Below are 20290 nucleotides of genomic sequence, written 5' to 3'. Positions count from 1 at the left end.
TTTTTTTTTTTTTTTTTTTTTTTTTCTTATTATGACCAAAGGATTTTGAATCAAAATTAATTTGTATGTCCGGGTTTAAAAACAGTGGCTTTTAAAAGGTACAATCAGACCAAATTAATGTCCAAATTGCGGGTTTACAATCTTAACCGGCCGGGTTAGTCTGGATTTTCAAAACACTTGTTGATCAAAGTATTAAAAAGGTCCCCCCCCCCTCCCAACCCCCCTCTCTGTTTTATACAAGTACATACTCTGTTTCAGTCAGAAATAGCCTTGTACTGTATACACTCTTCATTGTCCAACGGTCTCGACTCTCGAACGGTCACCTTTTGGTTATATTACCAGAATACCCCCACCCATTCAATCACCTTAATTTTATCCAGCCGCCCAACACACAAGTAGTCCATTGGGCTTGAAATTGGCCCATGATTAAAAATTCCAATCTTAGCCCATGAGAAAAAAAAAAAGAAAAAGAAATATTAGACAAACATTTTCCTTTCTTTGGCATGAATAGTGTTTTCATTAACAAATGATGCTGTTGATATTTTAGTAAACGTTAGCTAGAGTCACGAAAAAGCAAGTGAAGAATACATGCATGTGGAAAATCGTAAAGAGTCTTATAGAGGTTTTAGTTTGGTTAACACTACAAGGAAATATTCCGCATTAAGGTTAAATTGATTTCTAGTCTTACTCGATAAATGAGTTCATAACCCCCCAAACTTAATATTATTTACTGCAAGATTTTATAATTCCCTAAAATAACAAGATTTCAAGTTTACGGACAAGAAACGGTTACAACTTACGACACCAACACGAGGAAAGAGTAGTTGAAGTAGGTTTGAATCAAAACATAAAAACAAAAATAATTATTAAAGAAGAAAGAAAAACAAAATCAGTTGGTTCATCAACTCAAAATCTACCTTCACCTCTTTAGTCTCACATTACTCCTCCACCTTTCTTACTAATTTGTCCTATTTTTTCACCTCCAAAAACCCTTTAAAAACCCACCAAATTAACAAATCTTTTTCAATCAACAAATTAAACATTTTGAATAGGGGACATGAAGTTCTGCGCAATATTCGTGTTGTTCATCGTTCTTGGAATCAACGGCTACGATTGCAAGATAGTCCAGTTTATATTCGGAGATTCATTGTCTGATGTAGGCAACAATAAGAATCTACCAAGAAGTTTAGCGACAGCGAATCTGCCCTATTACGGGATTGATTTTGGCAATGGTTTGCCTAATGGAAGGTTCACCAATGGCCGCACTGTTTCAGACATTATAGGTAAGTCATGTATATGAACTTATAAATTAATCAATAATCATGGTATAGCATGTGAATTACATTTTAGTACAATCTTATAATTTTTTTTTGGTTTTAGGTGATAAAATTGGGTTGCCAAGACCAGTAGCCTTCTTGGATCCATCAATGAATGAAGATGTAATACTTGAAAATGGAGTGAACTATGCTTCAGGAGGTGGTGGAATCTTGAATGAAACTGGTGGTTATTTCGTAAGTCTCGTGAATAATGTTTTAATTTTCAAAATATATTAATAAGATTCAACATATAAACGATGTTTTTTTATTTGTGAAGATCCAAAGACTTTCCCTGTGGAAGCAAATAGAATTATTCCAAGGGACTCAAGATATAGTTGTGGCAAAGATAGGAAAAAAAGAGGCAGACAAGTTCTTCCAAGATGCTCGATACGTCGTCGCTCTAGGCAGCAATGACTTCATTAACAACTATTTGATGCCTGTCTATAGCGACTCTTGGAAGTACAATGATGTAACCTTCGTAGACTACTTAATGGAAACACTTGAATCTCAACTCAAGGTTAATTACTCTAAACAAATTCAACACTTTCACTTCAATTTTTGTTATCTTTCAGATATGAATCGACTGATACATATATATATTTGTGATATATATGTAATGTTATAGGTCTTGCATAGTTTAGGAGCGAGGAAGTTAATGGTGTTTGGGCTAGGACCAATGGGTTGTATCCCACTCCAAAGAGCTCTAAGCCTCGATGGCAACTGTCAAAACAAAGCGAGTAACCTTGCTAAGAGATTCAACAAAGCTGCCTCCACAATGCTCCTAGATCTCGAGTCCAAGCTTCCTAACTCAAGCTACAAGTTTGGTGAAGCTTATGACCTCGTCAACGACGTCATCACTAACCCTCAAAAATACGGTAACATACAAACTTTGATTAAGTCAAAAGAAACATTCATTTACGTTTTTCATTTAAAAACAAAATTCTATCAAAAGAATCATTTTCTACACACAAATTTACATAAATATTTTCTGGTTATAAAAATACAAAAAAAAAAAAGAACTCATCGGATTAACTTATTAATATGTTTGTGTGCAAAATATTATAGGGTTTGATAACTCGGATTCGCCGTGTTGCTCGTTCTACAAAATCAGGCCGGCGCTGACATGTATCCCGGCGTCAACATTGTGTAAAGACAGAAGTAAGTATGTGTTTTGGGACGAGTATCATCCCACCGATAAGGCCAACGAGCTCGTTGCTAATATACTCATCAAAAGGTTTGACTTCATGCGTGCCGATGACGGTACCTCCCAGGCTCCTTCTCCAGCGCCAGATATTGCTCCTTCTTCCGACACTAACTGATCCAATTGATGTCCAAGTTATATGTATATTGTTTGATCATGTTGTGGAGAGCTTCGTTTTCCTATATTCCATTTTAATCATGTGAAACAATAATGTTTTATTATATGTATATTGTTATTCATTCTGTTGTATCCGTTAATTTCCAGAATTTGTCTTATAATAGTAAAGATATTATCATGTTTGAGGAGGTGGTTGTGTGTCCTCCACTGTCTTCAGTGTCTCTCCACCAAATAAAACGAAAACAACGATTAAATAATCATGTGGAAAAAGATTACGTAAAAGATAATAAAAATGTTAACAAAAATGGCATATTTAAAACAGTGCAAGGGGAAAAGCAGAGCAAAACCTTTTTGTGTATCAGTGGATGACCTAACCTGAGCTAAGTTAATGGTGGGACTTTTTATTTTAAAATGTCAAAAAATTTGAGTCTTAACCTTTTTACACATGGGTTTAAATGTTTAATAAAGTTTGAGTGTTATCAAATATTTGATATCTTCACATAGCCTTTTAGATTAAGATTCCATTGTCTTAAAACTTGATACATATCATATAAAAAGATTATTACAATATATTTAGAAGCTAGAATTAACAAGAAATTTGGAATTAGCATTCAGAACAGTGAGGAGTGTGGCGGTTGTTAGCACCTGATCCTGGATAATCGTTAATCTCTTCAACGTCCATCATCATCCTCCTTGTCCTTGTTCTTCTCTTAGGATCAGTTTCAGTGCGTCTCTATAAAAACATGAAACATCCAGACAAGAATTATCAAGAACAAGAATCAAAATAAAAAACAGACTTGATCTTTGCTCACATTGTTTGTGCGTCAGTGTGTGTGGAGTAGAATTCTTACCAGTTGGCTAATCTGATTAAACTCATGTCCTTTGGTTTCAAGGTCTGTTAACTTCTCAGTTCCTACATTAACCAAGAAATTAAAACAAGAACAAAAAACTTGAGGACTTGAGCAAATAGAAAGAGAGAGATATACACACTTGCAGTGATCAGAACAGGCTTCCATGAGATCATGAGGTAAAGAAGAGCTAAAACCAACAACATTTGAAAACGAAACACTTGTCTTCTTGCCATCTACACCTTCCCTTAAAAGACACAAGATATGTTCGGTTTCTTGCTCTGTTCTTAAAGTACAGCTTTGTCGAATTTATACCAGAGAAAACCCTGTGTGCTCTTCTTCTGGATCTATAGCATTATCGTGGAAGAAGATATCGATATTAAAGAAAAGAAGATTGTGCAAATTTTCTCATTTTCTTTACATCTCTACCGTTGATTGTGGAATTAAACCTTTTGAGTTGGAGACATCACAAGATGCTCATCAAATTAAAACACTTCTTTTTTTTAAGTACTAGTGTTGTATTATTTAATACACTGAGACACACACATAGATATACACAAATCTGCTGAATATCATGTACGTGTACACACATACGCAGACATGTACGCTATAGTATACATATACACACAAAGACTTGTATGTACATTGCTACAGTAACTCAAAACTAATCTTTGATCACAAGACAGAGATATTATTACTCATGACCTCTTCCGAGTCAATCTGATTGCTGCAAAATAAAGAAACATAAGATTAGTTTCTGGAATTTGACTGTGTCTAAAGCAATTTAACTGTGCACTAACCTGATTGTTATCAGAGTGGTCAAACACTGGGTTACTACAAGTTTGATGATGATCAGTAGCAGCAAACACTGGTTGATCAGGGGATTGGAAGCTGTTGCTAACAGGATACATAGAGAGATCTTGTTGGAAGTTAAACTCAAAACCTGATTGTAACTTCTTCTCTTCTTGCATACCAAATTGTGTAAGATATGAATACTCTTTGCCGAGTTGCAGACTCGAGCAGCTGTTTCCGTTTAGTTCGTTTAACACATTGCCTTCTTCTCTTAAGCGGTCAAATTGTTGTTCAAGGTTGCAATTCTGATCTTCTTGAATTCTAGACTCGCAGAAGCTTGAGTAAACCGGAAGTGATGCAGTTGCAGTATGTTCCATCTCACTGTAGATCATAAATATTTGAAATGAGTAGAACATACAGCTCCAAAGCATACCTTAAGTGAATTAACAGTTGACTCACCAATGAGGAAGAAAACTTGAGTCAGCAGGTATGATCATTTGTTGGTAACTGTAATCAGGAAGCCATGAGATTAAATGATTTTCTTGAATGCCATTTACTACCAAAGGTGATGATATCCCACTATGAAACTGCATTAGAAGGTTTGGTCTGGTTCAGGAATGTGAGAGAGAAGAGAGGGGGACAAGTGTCATAACTTACACTAACCTGTGTTGTTGTACATTCTACTAATAACAGTTGATTCTTTCTGAAATGTTCCTGCAAGGCAAAAGCTGCTTCCATTACTAACTCTTAACATTTTCATATATGTTTGTCATCAAGTCATATACTACCATTACATACCTTGTGAATCTGAACTCTTTCAATAGAATTTCCTAATGATACCCCTAAATGCTCCAGATGCTCGATGTTTTCAGTTCTAACAATATCTGTCCAACGGCTGAAAACACACACGACAGAAGAAGATTCAATATGAATCTATCACAATCTTAAAACAGTATTAAAAACGGTATTTAAAACAGTAAAGCTCCAAAGTTCCACCTCAGTCTCTTGTGACACTCCATAACCTGAGCTTGAAAAAACGCTACTTGGTTAGTCAGAACCTGTTCATGAAATGTTCAAATACAGTCTTTTAGCAGTCAAAAGTCACGAGCATATTCAGGAGAAACATTCGTTGATCCATCACCTTTACCTCAATAGTTTGATTCCTGCAGGATAAACCAAGGACCACAGTTCAAGTGTTTTACAAAGGGATAATAGTGACAAATAATTAACCGAACTTACGATTACATAGAACTTATCAATAAAGTACCTTGCACCTAAGAAGACCTCATTTATATTACCATCATGATCCAGTTTCATAAAAGTCTTCTTGAGGGACTATACAATAGGTCGATGTTTCAGCTCAATATGTTTCCCAAATCAATAACCAATATGAAAAAGGAAGTGAGATCCAATGAAGTCTGTACCTCAAGGCTCTCCAGTTTTCTGTTATGATCAAAAGAAAAGCTATCAGTTTTACAACACAACTACATCAAGATCAAAGTCTAAATGTGCTTGAGAGTTGCATATACCGTTTTGACCTTTCTTGAGGAGTCAACTGCGCAAACTTGGAAATAACATCTCCAATACATCTGCATAAACAAGAAACAAATGAATGAACTTGTCAAGATTCAGGTGAATTTCCCTCAGGCAAGATCAAAGAACAATGACATACATGATCCACTTGAGTATCCAATTATATACCTATGATGTCCATGTAACGCGGTAGGCCTTCCGGTAGGAGAAAACATAAGAAGAACAATATCAATATCACACAATACAGACAACTCTCTGGCTTTCTTCAAAATCCCACTTCGTCTCTTCGAGTATGTGTTTTGCCTGTTGCTACTGCTCTCTAACCGCTTTATCATCAGCTTAACCCTTCCCATTCTGCAAATCCAAACTTCATCACATCTAACACAGTTTCACATAAGACAAGACTCCCTAAATCCGAAATTGGCTTAACCCATCAAAAGAAAAATCTATCCTTTAAGACGAGATCAAAGAGAGCATTAATATATATAGGAAAGATAAAGTCTTTAAAACAAATAGAAACAGAGGATTAAGGATTTGTTCTCTTGGAAACAACAAACGAATTTAAAAGAACATGAACAAGCAGACTATAACCATTGGAACAACCTTCGATTTCGCAGGGAAAACTTTAAGACGTCGACCAACGGAACAGTGTGCTCTCTCTGCTCTGCGTAGAGGGAAGATAAGGAAGACTGTGTGTAATCAATGAGGCTGTCTTTTACTTTTACAATTTTATTCGGCCATTAGTTTGTATTATGGGCCAATTCATATTTTGACACAAGCCCAGTCAATATCTTTTGAGTTCCTTCTTTTTTACCCTAATTTTCGCCGCCTCTGCTTATCTATTTAAAGCCATTGTGATTCCTTGGAGACATATTAGAGCCACATCTCTTGAAACCCTAGTCTTGTATCTCTGTTTATTCTCTTTATCATTCGAGGGCGTTTTAAAAGATTCAATTTTTTTTTTTTTGTGTTGATGTTGTTTCTGTTTTATTGTTGCTGTTTGGTCTGATGCCTTGATTGATGTTGCCTGTGATGGTGTTAAATATACTTTGAGAGCTATGTCTCTAGGAAAACAAACCAACTCTGAGGCTATTTCGATCTTTTTTTTTTTGTTCTCTCTAGTAATGAGTTGAATTCGTTTGTGTTTACTTTAGGTTTACATTAGTTTATGTAGGTGTTGTTCTTGTTTGTTTTGTTTTAGAGGTTAAGTGTGAGTGCAGATGATGATAAAAAGACAGGGACATCAGATTCTCCTTTTGGAGAAATAGAATGATGAGTAAGTCTAGATGGGAATCTCTCTGATGCATTTGCCTAAACCTAACCTATTTTTTAAAAAGTGTTTTTGAATGTTTTGGTTATGCCGGTGATGTATATATGTGTTTTCATCAGATTTTTCAGTGATGAATTACATCACAGTTGTCACTACCTCTGAGGCATTATTTTCAAGGTTTTTTATTGTTTTTGTTTACCTACATTTAGAGAAAGCCTGATGATTGCATCTAAGAACGGAGATATGAATGGTTGTTTTGTTGTAGCCTAATGTTTGTATTGGGCTCCAAAACTTTTCCCAATGTAATCATCTTGCTTAACTGTATATGAAGGCCACCTCATCTGTATTCTGTTTCACATTTTGTAGCTTTGTTCTTGGTTTCTTTTTCTTTTTTTCTGCAGGAGGACGTATCCAGCTGAGGAGTTGAAGCTTCCCATTACGAAGATTTATAAATTATTGACCTTTTTCAGAATATAAAAGCATGTATAGTTTGTATCTGATACTTTCTGACTGTGTTTCTACATGTATAATAAAGGAAAAAGGATGCTCAGCTACACTTCGTGTATAGCTCAATACATGACCAAACATCTCAACTTTAAAAATGTATTGTCAACTACACCACCATCGAATATATTTAGTCAACGCCGGATTCTGATAAATAGTTTACCAAAATAAAATGATCATGATGTTGGGTGTAGCTCACTATCTTTTTTTCTATAATAAATGTTCGAAGAATTGCTACTATTCTATCTGTTCTTCAGTTTATAATCAAAAGAGGCAACATATTAACCAAATATGCAATAAAAAGCGAACTTTTAATTGGATTATAATTTCCGTTCCTTTTTGGAATGGAACCAAATACATAAAATTAACAATCTTTGGCAAGAAAATTTTACATAGCAAAAGATTGTAAAAATGAAGTTTTTCTCTATGAAACATTCAGACAATCAATTCCACAATTGATAAACAAACATAGTTTGAATTTGTCCAGATTTTATACTTGTACAAAAACCCCTTTCACTAAAACATCATTCTGAACCGTGATGCTTTCCGACAGAATCAAGACCTTCTGTTCTGCTCCTTACAATCCTATGAAACACTTCCCTCACTTTCTTTTCAAACGGATCCAAACCATTCTTCAAAGCTTGTTGAAGCTTCCCCAATTCCTCAACCCTCTCTCTCACTTCCATCTCTTTCTCATCAGACAAAGGAAACTGAACAACAGAATCAACCAAATCATTCATCAACCTTGAGCTCCTCTCAAACTGATGTATCTCTTTCAACAACCCACAAGTGTTCTTCCTCTCTCTCTTCTTCGATTCCTCAATGATCCTATCGTGCAACGACATCAAAGACCCTCCCCACGGGTAGTTCCTAGGAACATTGAAATGCACTTGCAAGCCTCTGTCTTGACAAGGAATCGCTGCCACAAGCGCCCACATCACAAACAACAAAATCGAAGTCATTGTATAAACAGGAACAACGAGACCATTAGTTGCAGTAACGTCACTAGCTCGAGGAGTAGCGAGATTGTTCCCAATAGCTTGTAACTGCTTTGAAGCTGACCATGATCTCGAAACGCTCCAAGAAAGCGATCTGAAATGCCCGATGGTTTTGTGGTGAAGATGTTGTTCCTTGTTCCTCCCAAACGAACGGTTACGATGCTGAGACGAAACAGAGCTCGAAGACGAATCTTTCTCATCAAGCATACCGATAGCTAACTCAATCAAAGTCTTCCTCGCACGACGAAACTGACCTTCACCGAGAGGTCTCTGGCTACTGCTTCCTCCACTTCCACCTCCACCACCGGTGTTGTTGTTAAAAGCACAGATTACGATCTCGATCAGCTTCTGCCATTGACGGATCTGTTCAACACCGTCACGGATCGCGTTACAGACATCGAGAGCTTTCACGCTTCTCTCGAAGTAATCAGAAACCAATCGATCCATCGGTGGTTTAGTAATCATCGAACGGTGGTTGATGAGGATGACACGAAACTCTTCTTGACAAGAGAGAAACGAATCAAGAAGCTTCCCGACCCATTCGAGAGACAAGAGATCTTCAGAACCAGAGGCATTGAGATTGATAAACCTCTCAGCGACTTTTCTCTGGAAAGAATCCAACTCCGCCTCCATCTCAGTCAACTCGCCGCGGGCCGAGTCAACAGAGTTCACAGCTGAGTCACGCCGTAGATTCAGTAATGACCTCCCGAATGATCTTTGGTATTCCGTCGCTGGCATCCTCAAAAAAAAAACAAAACCCAGATGATGATTGATGAAAAAATGTGAGATTGATGATAAATCAAAACAGAGAGAAAATTCTCATTCCCCTAAAAAAAAATAAAAATCGTTCCTTTTTTTTGTGGGATTTTAGGACAGAGAGAGAGAGAGAGAGAGTGATGATAAAAATTAATAAAAACCATAATAAAGATCTCTTGGCTTTTTATATATCGAGAGACAATTTTTTGACCGCGTCTTTTTTTTTCTTTTTTTAATTTTCGATAAATATGGAAAAATGGGATTTATTTTTAAAAAGTTAGATAACATTCCAACAACGATAAAGATCTTTTTTGTCTATTTTGTTTATTTATAAATTTGGTTCTAATTATATAAAATTTACTCGTCCGAAACACGCAGCTAACACGTCAAGCGTATATAAACCCAAGTGTAGGAACATTACTATTATAAAGAAAAAATCTCAGCCGTTGGATGAAGAAGTGGGAAGACATAAACATATGGCTGTGAGTGTGAGAGACGAGGGACATGACAGCACGTGAAGAAACGGAGGCCACGTGGCGAGACGTGAGTTGGGGAAGTGTGACGGAGAAGGCGTCAATGTAACAGCTTAGTCTTAGTTGGCGCGTCATAGAGACTTGGTCCCGTTTTATTATTCCTCTTTCTAGAAACCTTAAGCCCAAGGACAATTTGCTGACTTGTTTTTATCTTATTCGCTAAAGACGAAAAACAAAAATCAAGGAGCAAGTCAATTTTAATTTTGAGCACTACTATTTCTTGGTTGATAATTTGTATATTTTATAACTATATAAAAAGCTTATTTGTTGTTAGTAGAATAGTAGACTATTACTAAATTACAAATGGATACATTAATAATTTAATATGATGTGTTTCAAAAGTTGAGAATCATGTTTGAACCGATCTTTTAAGTTTTTTGAACGATAGCATTTGCATTTTATATCTTTAATTAATTAATACAAGACGTAAGATGCACACTACACTAGTTAGACTCTAAAATACTAATATCATTTTAAAAATAAGCAAATTATGTAATACGTATAGGATATTCCTCTGTCTATTCTGTAAATCCCCAATATCTGGAAATCGTACCTAATTTGAATTATTAAGTCATACTACTACTATGAATCTTTTTTATATAGTACAAAAAAAGAGTGAATAATGATTATATATAAAAAAAAGTATAGCACGTGTGAATTACAAGTTTCAAGAGACATAGAACGATGGAACTAAGAAAGCATGCATCTTAATTTTGTAACTATATAACTACATATACATGCATGTATTAATAATGTCTATTTGTAAGTCGTGACCACCAAACACACTACGAATGAAAACGTATCCAAACTTTTAAAATATCACATTCCAACCTGATAGATGGGTGGGTAAATCGTATATTTTGGTCACAAAAAGATTGGTTTTAGATGAAATAAATTAAAAGACTAATCTTAGATCGAGATTAAAGGGCGTGGTCCAGGGTTTAGAAGGCAATGGTCACAAATCACAATATATGAAGTAGATAGCTGCATCCATCATCACTCGTTTATTTTAACACATCAAATCTATTGGTTTCGTAATGAATATATTGGTTGATGGGATCTGGATATGACGGCACTCGTACCAACCTTCGTCATTTATTTGTTCATAGTTGTTGCTTTTTTTTTTCATTACTAATCTCTAAAGGTAGAATGGTAACATGCATGATAATTGATAATTTTGTGTTTTGAAAGAGTTTTACTTACCACGTGATGAAATGCATACATATCTTATTGGTTTTACTATTTACCACGTGAAAATATCAACCGCAGTGCTGCTTATTTCACATGGTCAGCTCAACGATCACCTCCATAAAGCGTAAGTTAGTTAGTAATTGTATAGGCGCATTTTAGCGTATTCTGATGTGACGCAACTGCTAAAGTAAACGCCAGTAATCGGAAAAGTCTTCTCCTTTCGTCTTCTTCCGATCCTCCAAGAAAGTCTCACACGCAAGTTTTGAGAGAGAATAATATCATCAAAGAACACTAAAAAATCATGAGAAAACGAATCGGATTGCTCGATCTTGAGAAGCATTTCGCCTTCTACGGAGCTTATCACAGCAATCCAATCAACATCATAATCCACACTCTGTTCGTATGGCCAAACGTCTTCGCCACTCTCCTTTTCCTCTACTCCTCAACGCCACCGGCTCTAGATCACTCCCAATTAGGGTTCCTCAAATCGTTGACCTTTGACGGTGTCTTGCGCTTGGACATTGGGTTTACTCTCACTGTGATTTACTCTGTTTTTTACATCTGTCTGGATAAGAAATCTGGTGTTTTAGCAGCTCTGTTATGTTTCTCTTGTTGGATTGGATCCAGCTTCCTTGCAGCTCGACTTGGACATTCCTTAACCTTAAAGGTTAGCTCTTTTTTTTCTTCAGTTATCAGAAAAGGTTTCACCTTTGTAACGCATCTTTGTTTGTTTTTACTCTTGTCAGCACTTTTGCTCATATTGATTTATGATTGTGATGTTTCTGTCGAGTTCTTGTTTTCTCTGTTTGGTGTTCGTTCATGTATATGATGATGATGTAACGTCAGTGTCTCGCTTCCAAAACATTAATGATCATCTGTCTGGATATATAATGTGGTGGTCCTTTCAAGATTCTCATGATTAGAAAACCTCTAAATTCAACATGTCTGCATCATCACTTGTGTTCAAAAAACAAAGTTGCGTTTTTTTGCTTCTTTTTTTTTTGTATTATACGGGTTATATCTTTCGTAATCTGACTTGCTTTCTCAGGTTGGGATAGCTTCTCAGCTTTTATGTTGGATTGGTCAGTTCCTTGGTCACGGCTTGTTTGAGGTAATAATAAACTTACTTTATTTGTTTAGAAGAAAGAAAAAAAAAAAAGCATTTGTTATGATTCTCCTTTGCAGAAGAAACTTAACTAACTAAACAGAACTTAATTCTACTCCAAGAAACGAGCTCCTGCACTTTTAGACAACCTAGTCCAAGCTTTTCTAATGGGTCCTTTCTTCGTGTTGCTCGAGGTGTTAATGTCTTTTCTTCTTCTTTTTGTTATGTTCTTTCCTTTCACGGAAGTGATTAATCACAATGGATTTGAATGAAAAAAAAAAAAAAAAAAAACAGGTGTTGCAGTCTGTTTTTGGGTACGAGCCATACTCTGGGTTTAAAGCACGCGTCGACTCCAAGATCAAGAGTGAAATCAAAGAATGGAGAGAGAAGAAGCAGAAGAAGATCACTTAATTGTCATTCTGATTCGAAAACTGTTGCCTTCTCTTCATGATCATATGAAATCTCAAGCACACAAACATAAAAAGCTCCATGGACCAATTAACTTTTTGTTATATGAGCCTCAGGCCCAGCCCATTAACTAATGCAAAAGTCATTGCATAGATAAAGAATCTTCCATGTACAGAGTAGATTGAAATAGTGTCATTCGAGATAAGAAACAGATGGGATAGGAATAACAGATATAGATAACACAAGAATCGAGAGACTTGTCTGTCAGAATGGTACGAATAGAAAAAAAAAAACAAAACAAAAGGTTTCGATTTTGATTTTTGTATGACTTTCACTCAACTCTTTTGAACTGAACCACACACAGAAACAACAACAAAAGTTAAAGTAGTTAAAGTGAACACCTGAATAATAATTAAAAGAAAGAAAAAAAAAACTGAAAAAGTTTTAACCTTTTCCGTCTGTTTGTCACAAACTCACAAAGTAAACAAGTTAACAAACATTTGATGCATGTTTGGGTCTGAAATGAATCGAGGGAATAAAAAATTAGGACCCCATTATCACTGAAAAGGATGATGAGAATCAATTATTACAATGTCATCCATTTTGACCCCACGAAACCAAGAATCTTGTTAGGAAAAATAATAATAAAATTCAACTTAATAACAGATATATATATATATATATATATATATATTTATATATATATTTGGATGTCTATATAAAAATAGAACCAATGTCATTGTTTTTTTAACTTAATTTCCTGAAACTGTATTATGATTAATTGATTATATAATAAGTCATATCTTTTATATGTGTAAAAAACGATCGTACGAAAAACTGTAATCCTTATAATGAAAAAAGTCCAAACTAAGAATGGACCAGCGACAATAAATTTTGCACATGCCTTAGGAAATACTCCCTCTGTATCAGAATACTTGATGTTCTAGAATTTTTTCTTGTATCACAAAGGATGATTTTCTGTATACTTTTATCAATTAATACTAAGAAATTACAAATTTCAAAAATCATTAAATGAGAATTTAAAAATTTGATGAAATACTATTAGTTAATAATTATAAAAATATGTTATTATAAATGAAGAATACATTTATTGCTAAACATTAAATATTTTTCTTAATTCATGTAAAAATTCTAGAACATCAAGTATTATGATACAGAGGGAGTATTCCGTAAATGAGCGCGTGACAAAAACTGTTTGTACTTGAAATTATTGTTATTAAATCTAATTCTAATTGGCACAACAAACCGTGCAAAAAAATTGCCACAAATAGGAACCAGAAGAAACATTATGAGGTGTATTCAAACCGTGATTTGGGAGAATTTGATGGGATTTAAGAAATTTAGAATTTTGATAGATTTTAAGGAAGTTCATATGATTTTCTGTAAAAAAATTTCAAATCCCACCTAAAACCATGAAATTTGGATTTCTGTATTTTGAACTAAACAAATCCTCCAGAATCCTAAAAATTATTAAAATCCTAATCTACAAAACTGTTTTGAATAACAGTGGATTTTAAAGTAGATTTTTAAATCATCAATTCAATAACAAAGGATTTTAATGGATTTTAAAGTAGATTTTTAAATCATCAGTTCAATAACAGTGAATTTTAATAGACTTTTTAAAATCCATGATTGAATAACATAGAATTTGTAAATTTCATACAAATCATTTAAAATGTCAAGTTGAATACACCCTATTTTACGATCAATAACTGAAACACGCGCGTGTCCCATGTGTAAACCACGTATAATTTGATTTTGTGCATAGCTGTCAACGGAGTAAAACACTTTTGTTATGATTGCTCATGTGACAAACAAATCTTGATATCTGGATTATCATTTGGGAATCTATATTGGATCCGTCCTTTAATAAAGTAAGTAACAAAGCTTAGTTGACATTGTTGATACTAATTAGAACATTGTTATATCACCATTGTCATGTTCTCGCATACGGATTTAAACTTAACAAAACAAAATTGTAGTATTAGAACTTTAATTATTTGTGCATATCCATATGCATTATGGATTCAAATCCGGTATAGTATATAAGAATCCAAGTTGCCTGAAGAATATTACAAACTAATTTATTAGTATAATAATTTACTGAACGAAAACGAAAGCAAAAGGTGTGAATGGCTAAATAACATTCTCTCATTACTTAGTTATTTAAAAGGTTTCTTCTATAGATGTCTGGTTTTTTTATGTTCTACTTAGATTGGTTTGATATCTGAAACTTTTTATAAAACACAAAATGATTTTAAGAAACTAAAGGAAACATGCCAGAATCATTACCATTACGTACGACAAAGCCTATAGGAACATAGTATTCGATAGGCTTTGTTTCACCAAAATGGCATGAAACCCTCACATATTTAGGCTCATAGGTGGAAAAAAAGTTAAAATAGGCTCATAGGCATGTGTTCGAGAGAACAGGAATCTCAGATCAAAGTAAGTTACAACAGTCAAAATTAAAGCTTTAAAAAAACATTGACTATGCATGTCATTTAAAGTACTAAAGGCAGTTGCTTTTTTTCAGACATCTCCACTGTCTCTGTCTCTCTCTCGTCACACTGAAGAAAGGTATTAATCAGACAAAATATGTGATTCAAAGGAGGAACAGGTCAAGCTGTTGAGTCTCATCGTAGAAATCAGACTCGTACAGAGTGTATTGATCAATTGTTGATGAGTAGTCATCAAAAGCCATGAAGCAAGGCGACGACGTCGTAGTAAGAGCAGCAGAGACATGATCACAAGGCAGTTCACGCATATTCAGCTTTTCATCAGTCTCCATGAAACAAGCAATCATTTCATCCTCTCCCATGCGTATCACCATCTTCTCTTCTTCTTCAATCTCGGCTTCTCTTGGTTGTTCAGACAATATCACAGTCTTCATCCTCTCGAGTCCGTGTCTTCTCGAGGAGATTCCAGTAGCGAGCTTGTTAAGAAGACGTGCTGAGCCAGTAGTAGAGGAAGAAGAGGAGGAAAAAGAAGAAGAACAAGGGCTCGGTATAGGAGACGACGTCGTTGAGGAGGAGGTGACATCGACCGTGGGGCTTTTTGGCTGATGGGTCATCGGATCGATCCCACTTTTAGCAAGTCTTTTTTTAAGACATGAGTTCCAATGGTTCTTTATGTCATTGTCTGTTCTGTTCGGCATTTGCTTAGCTATCGCTGCCCATCTTGTAATTTAAAAAAAATAAAAAAGAAGAAGACCATATTACTAAAATACTAACACAAGTTAATTACTACTAGTATTGATTTAGGGGGATTGGGTTGGTAGCATTTAATCACAATAATAATTTTACCTGTTACCAAGAAGAGCATGGTATTTAATGATTTCTTCTTCCTCCTGAGGAGTAAACTTGCCTCTTTTAATCCCTGGCCTCAAATAATTCAGCCATCTTAACCTACAACTCTTTCCACATCTTTGCAGACCTATTTTTTTATATAATGCATTTAAAATAAAAAATTTTATCAGATATTATTAACTCTAACATGGTAGCAAACAGAGAAGTTACAAAAACAAAAAAATTGAACCTTCTTTTCCATAAAATTAAAAAAAAAAAAAAAAAAGAGAGGAGTAAGCACACAATGAAATAAATTATCTGATACTGGCTCAAAAAGGATCATAATTTAAGAGATTTTACACACTTGTAAAAGATAATATATATAAATAATCAGAAGAAATAGGAACAAGGGAAAACACTTGGCTCTCATGGGTTTCCGTTTCACAGATTGCGTTTAGATATAATATCATCATTTCCATTTTCCACTCTGTCGAATCTGATCTATAGAAGGTTCTACAAATTTATGAAATATAATAGTCGGATAAAAATAATCTAGGACATTATTTTGTAATGCATACACAAATTTAACAATCAAAGGCTCGTAATTAATAAGATTATGATTGCAAAAACTATTTTCTGTAGATTTCATGTACTCTTTAATTTACTCCCCGGAAATAATACATATGTATATAATATAAATGTTCACAAAAACGATATATGGTTTTCTGTAATAAATCTCTTCAGAAGATAAATTATTGTGCATTAAAAAAAAAAGATTATTGTGCATATATATAAAAATCGAGAAAATTAGAACCAACCAAAAAGATAAAACATACTCAAAACAAAATCTACGGTCCAAGTCCGACAGAAACTGGGAATCTTACAAAGATCATCCTAACTATTTCAAAGCCCCTAACTTCCAAAGAGAAACAAACACTGACCGTACGTACACAATGTATTTAAGTAGCATAGTATATATAGAGACGACCGTACACAATGTATATGTAGCATGGTGTAAGTATAGATGCATACCGGCTCTTTTAGGCATTGAACCCCACTCGCCGAGACCATGTTCGTTGATGTAAGCCACAAGCTTCCGGTCTTCCTCCCCCGTCCCCTCTCCTTTCCTCATCCCGTCAACGTCTAACCACGTCGTCCTCCCCATTGTTTTTGTTTGTTTTCTCTCTCTCGTGAACCACACGTATCACTTCTCCGGTCGATTTGAGTCTTCTTCTTCTTCCTTTTACTCAATCAGATTTGATGAGTCGTCTAAAGATAAGTGAATTGTTGTTAGTAATGATTTTTATATACTCTTCAGATTAGGAGACTTTTATTTATGTGAGGCTCTCTCTCACTCTCTCTCACTTATTTAGAAGTAGAATGGTCTTTTCCAAGAGTGTGGAATTATGGGTGTATATATATATAGTCCCTTCCATATTTTTATTTTTATTTTTATTCTTGATAAATTATTTCAACCGTTGGATTCTTATGTATGTGGACATCTTGATGGTGATATTTCCTTTTTCATTTCTTGATTCTTCTTTAATTTGTACGTTTTTTGTTGTTATTCTGAATATGCAATATGCATATTCCAAGAGGTTAAGTCACACATATATAGCGTATTCACATCACATGATACTAATGATCATTCCTTTTTTTTTTAATCTCTGTATTCGAACAATAATTATAAACATATTAACAATTTTTCCTGTTATGTGAACATCAGAGCAATAGTTGTTTATATAGTATTGTTTTGATTATTATATCGACTTCAAGTATTTACTGAATAAAGTACTTTTATTTATTTGAATGATACTGTGGGTTTAATTTGTGTCCTTCTCGTCCTACAACTTTCTCACTGTTTTAGGAATTATAAGCTAGTAATATATATTTGAAGCTTTTGATTGACCACAAAGAGTCAAAGACTAATATATATATATATATATATTGTTTACTTAGCTAGAATTGTTACTTACGCTTGGATAATCCATCTTACAGCACGTCTAATTTAGTTTACACAAAACGTTTAGCACCATATATATATACTTTAGATTAAACGAATCGTTTGACATCTATAGCAACCTCAAGAAGCTCAAACAACCTAAGTATGACAAATGCTTTGGTCAAATAATTAATAAACCGCATACCAAAATTTATAGTACTCCGGTGTATAGATCAAATCTGTTCTCGTCATGATCCTTATCATGACCCAAGAGCGTGTGTGTTTAGTTTTTATAATAAACACCACATGTGTCAATTGTGGTTGATCTAGAATTCTAGATACTACTACTTGTTTGTTTGTTGTGATGAGAAATATACACCTCAATAGACAGACCAGTTCACATTGATGTCCTGAGAAACAACAGCCCTAAACAACTTATATTACATTTCGCTTTCTCTTTTTGTATGGTATTTTAATTGCTTAAGCACACGATTTGGAGGTAACGACTGTTGAAAAGGTGAACGTTATATGATACACGTTGGTGAATAACGAAGAAAGTGTACGTACTTTGGTAAGTGTGAAATCTGCAATTATGTGCAAGTATAAGTAGGACCTTAAATAGTAACAAATAATAAATGATTGAAAAACAGCATAATATTAACCTTTCTTTGTGGGGTTACGCGGAACTATATAAGTATTAAAGTTTAATATCTTGTTTTTTTTTTTTTCCTAACAAATAAATTTATTACATTCACATTTACGAATTTACCTGAAAAATGATTCCTGTTTTGATGCATAAAGCAGAAAAAAAAAATATTTGAAAAGGGAAAAATGGTCCATTCACTGTCAAATAACACTGTCCTCGTGTCGAGTCTTCATTTGTGAATATCTTTTCGCTTTGGTTTTGGTATATATTATATATTGACGTACGTAGCTCGTGGTCTCGTAGTTTTCATATTTTTCCAATACACACGTTGATATTATCTATGACTATGATTTTATTCTGATTTATTATGTTGATTTTCAAATGATTCCTCCTCTCTTTCCTTTAGACAAAAAACCAATAATGTTACTGAAAGTGGTGAATTGCTCTTTTACGAAAGCTACAAAACATATTAAGGTTGTGTGGTACCGTATCAGTTTTCCCAACTCGTCCCATAATTAACCCACCCACCCAATCCACGGTTTTTGGATATTCCGATTTATTATTTTCATGACTCTATAAAAGAAAATATATGGACAGTGAGACATCCTCCCATAGAGAATCTATCTTTTCAGAATTGTTATCTGCAAATTTGATGGGCTCCAAATGTTATTTGTTATACATCTTCCTCACTAACATTATCAGTGAGACAATTAGTATAACAATTTAAGCAGAAAGGTTTTTTTTTTAATTTATATCAGCATCATTTCATTACGCCTAATACGCCGTATCTTTTTGACTAAATAATGTGAACATGTCTTTCTCAAAAGTTTTTTTTTTTTTTTTTTTTCAATTCACACTTTGAAAGAAATGGTTATAGTAAAAATTAAAATTATCATGGAATAGTTTACAAATTGTTTGCACACAAAATTTTTTTGGATGTATCTTAGAAGTTAGAACCCAAGAACACAAGTTCGAAAGTTTAAACCGATACGCAGAGAACACAAGTTAGAAAACTAAAACTAAAAGAAGAGCTCTCAAACTCATCGGAAAAGTCGGAAGAAAACATTAAATATTAATTAAATTGTTTAAAAAANAAATTTTTTTTTTTTTTTTTTTTTGCAATTCACACTTTGAAAGAAATGGTTATAGTAAAAATTAAAATTATCATGGAATAGTTTACAAATTGTTTGCACACAAAATTTTTTTGGATGTATCTTAGAAGTTAGAACCCAAGAACACAAGTTCGAAAGTTTAAACCGATACGCAGAGAACACAAGTTAGAAAACTAAAACTAAAAGAAGAGCTCTCAAACTCATCGGAAAAGTCGGAAGAAAACATTAAATATTAATTAAATTGTTTAAAAAATTAAAGAACTTGAAATATTTTCAAAACTTATTTTTGTTTTTTTATATTATAATCTATAATATGACATTGACTTTAGGGTAATAAAATTAATACGTTTTCCAAAAGACATGTTAAATATTAGAATTTTACGTAATAACGTAATAACTAAATCTATATAATTCATAGGGTGTTTCAATATAATTATTGTATATTTGATATCTCATGATGGGCCCTGCAACGGTTTCACTTCATGGGGACCTCTTGGGATGGTGTGGTCAGTGGTCACACACACAGAAAATCACACTCTAGTCTCTCTGCTACTGTGTGTAATATAGCTCTTGAATCCGCGTTCAAGAAAACGCGCATTTCTATTTGCCAAGAAATTTCACGTTTAAGTGGTTTTTAGATAATGGAATCATTCTAGCTCAATCGCGTCCCTGTCGTCGATTTTTTTTTTTTTTTTTTTTTTTTTTTTTTT

General features: G+C 34.0%; 6 protein-coding genes across 7 annotated transcripts; 2 read left to right on the top strand and 4 right to left on the bottom strand.

The window, feature by feature from the left end:
* Positions 881 to 2822, top strand: LOC104713085 (GDSL esterase/lipase At1g74460). The gene is made up of 5 exons (XM_010430130.1): positions 881 to 1283; positions 1381 to 1511; positions 1594 to 1833; positions 1942 to 2191; positions 2382 to 2822. The coding sequence occupies exons 1-5, from the start codon at positions 1058 to 1060 to the stop codon at positions 2633 to 2635; spliced, it is 1101 nt and encodes a 366-aa protein (XP_010428432.1). The 5' UTR covers positions 881 to 1057; the 3' UTR covers positions 2636 to 2822.
* Positions 3109 to 3891, bottom strand: LOC109126240. The gene is made up of 3 exons (XM_019229458.1): positions 3625 to 3891; positions 3486 to 3547; positions 3109 to 3367 (listed from the first exon to the last, which is right to left on the bottom strand). The coding sequence occupies exons 1-3, from the start codon at positions 3716 to 3718 to the stop codon at positions 3239 to 3241; spliced, it is 285 nt and encodes a 94-aa protein (XP_019085003.1). The 5' UTR covers positions 3719 to 3891; the 3' UTR covers positions 3109 to 3238.
* On the bottom strand, positions 3966 to 6522 carry LOC104713083 (agamous-like MADS-box protein AGL65). 2 transcript variants are annotated; one of them, XM_010430128.2, is made up of 12 exons: positions 6411 to 6522; positions 5976 to 6161; positions 5804 to 5863; positions 5699 to 5717; positions 5542 to 5609; positions 5416 to 5437; positions 5271 to 5332; positions 5073 to 5169; positions 4938 to 4988; positions 4734 to 4861; positions 4283 to 4655; positions 3966 to 4209 (listed from the first exon to the last, which is right to left on the bottom strand). In XM_010430128.2, exons 2-12 carry the CDS (start codon positions 6158 to 6160, stop codon positions 4198 to 4200), a joined length of 1077 nt encoding a protein of 358 aa, XP_010428430.1. In that variant the 5' UTR covers position 6161; positions 6411 to 6522; the 3' UTR covers positions 3966 to 4197. The 2 variants fall into 2 exon arrangements, with proteins under 2 accessions (XP_010428430.1, XP_010428431.1); XM_010430129.2 differs by having other exon boundaries at positions 5422 to 5437.
* LOC104713082 lies at positions 7879 to 9480 on the bottom strand. The gene has a single exon (XM_010430127.2). It carries the CDS (start codon positions 9315 to 9317, stop codon positions 8106 to 8108), a length of 1212 nt encoding a protein of 403 aa, XP_010428429.1. The 5' UTR covers positions 9318 to 9480; the 3' UTR covers positions 7879 to 8105.
* Positions 11218 to 12819, top strand: LOC104713081 (uncharacterized endoplasmic reticulum membrane protein C16E8.02-like). The gene is made up of 4 exons (XM_010430126.2): positions 11218 to 11726; positions 12108 to 12170; positions 12287 to 12358; positions 12459 to 12819. The coding sequence occupies exons 1-4, from the start codon at positions 11361 to 11363 to the stop codon at positions 12573 to 12575; spliced, it is 618 nt and encodes a 205-aa protein (XP_010428428.1). The 5' UTR covers positions 11218 to 11360; the 3' UTR covers positions 12576 to 12819.
* Positions 14979 to 17255, bottom strand: LOC104713080 (transcription factor MYB34-like). Its single transcript, XM_010430125.1, has 3 exons — positions 16913 to 17255; positions 15899 to 16028; positions 14979 to 15772 (listed from the first exon to the last, which is right to left on the bottom strand). Exons 1-3 carry the CDS (start codon positions 17043 to 17045, stop codon positions 15199 to 15201), a joined length of 837 nt encoding a protein of 278 aa, XP_010428427.1. The 5' UTR covers positions 17046 to 17255; the 3' UTR covers positions 14979 to 15198.

This window comes from Camelina sativa, chromosome 9, assembly GCF_000633955.1.
Source record: "Camelina sativa cultivar DH55 chromosome 9, Cs, whole genome shotgun sequence".
NCBI classification, from domain to species: Eukaryota; Viridiplantae; Streptophyta; class Magnoliopsida; order Brassicales; family Brassicaceae; genus Camelina; species Camelina sativa.
Note: the sequence above shows the minus strand (reverse complement) of the source record. Positions and strands in the feature narration are given on the sequence as shown.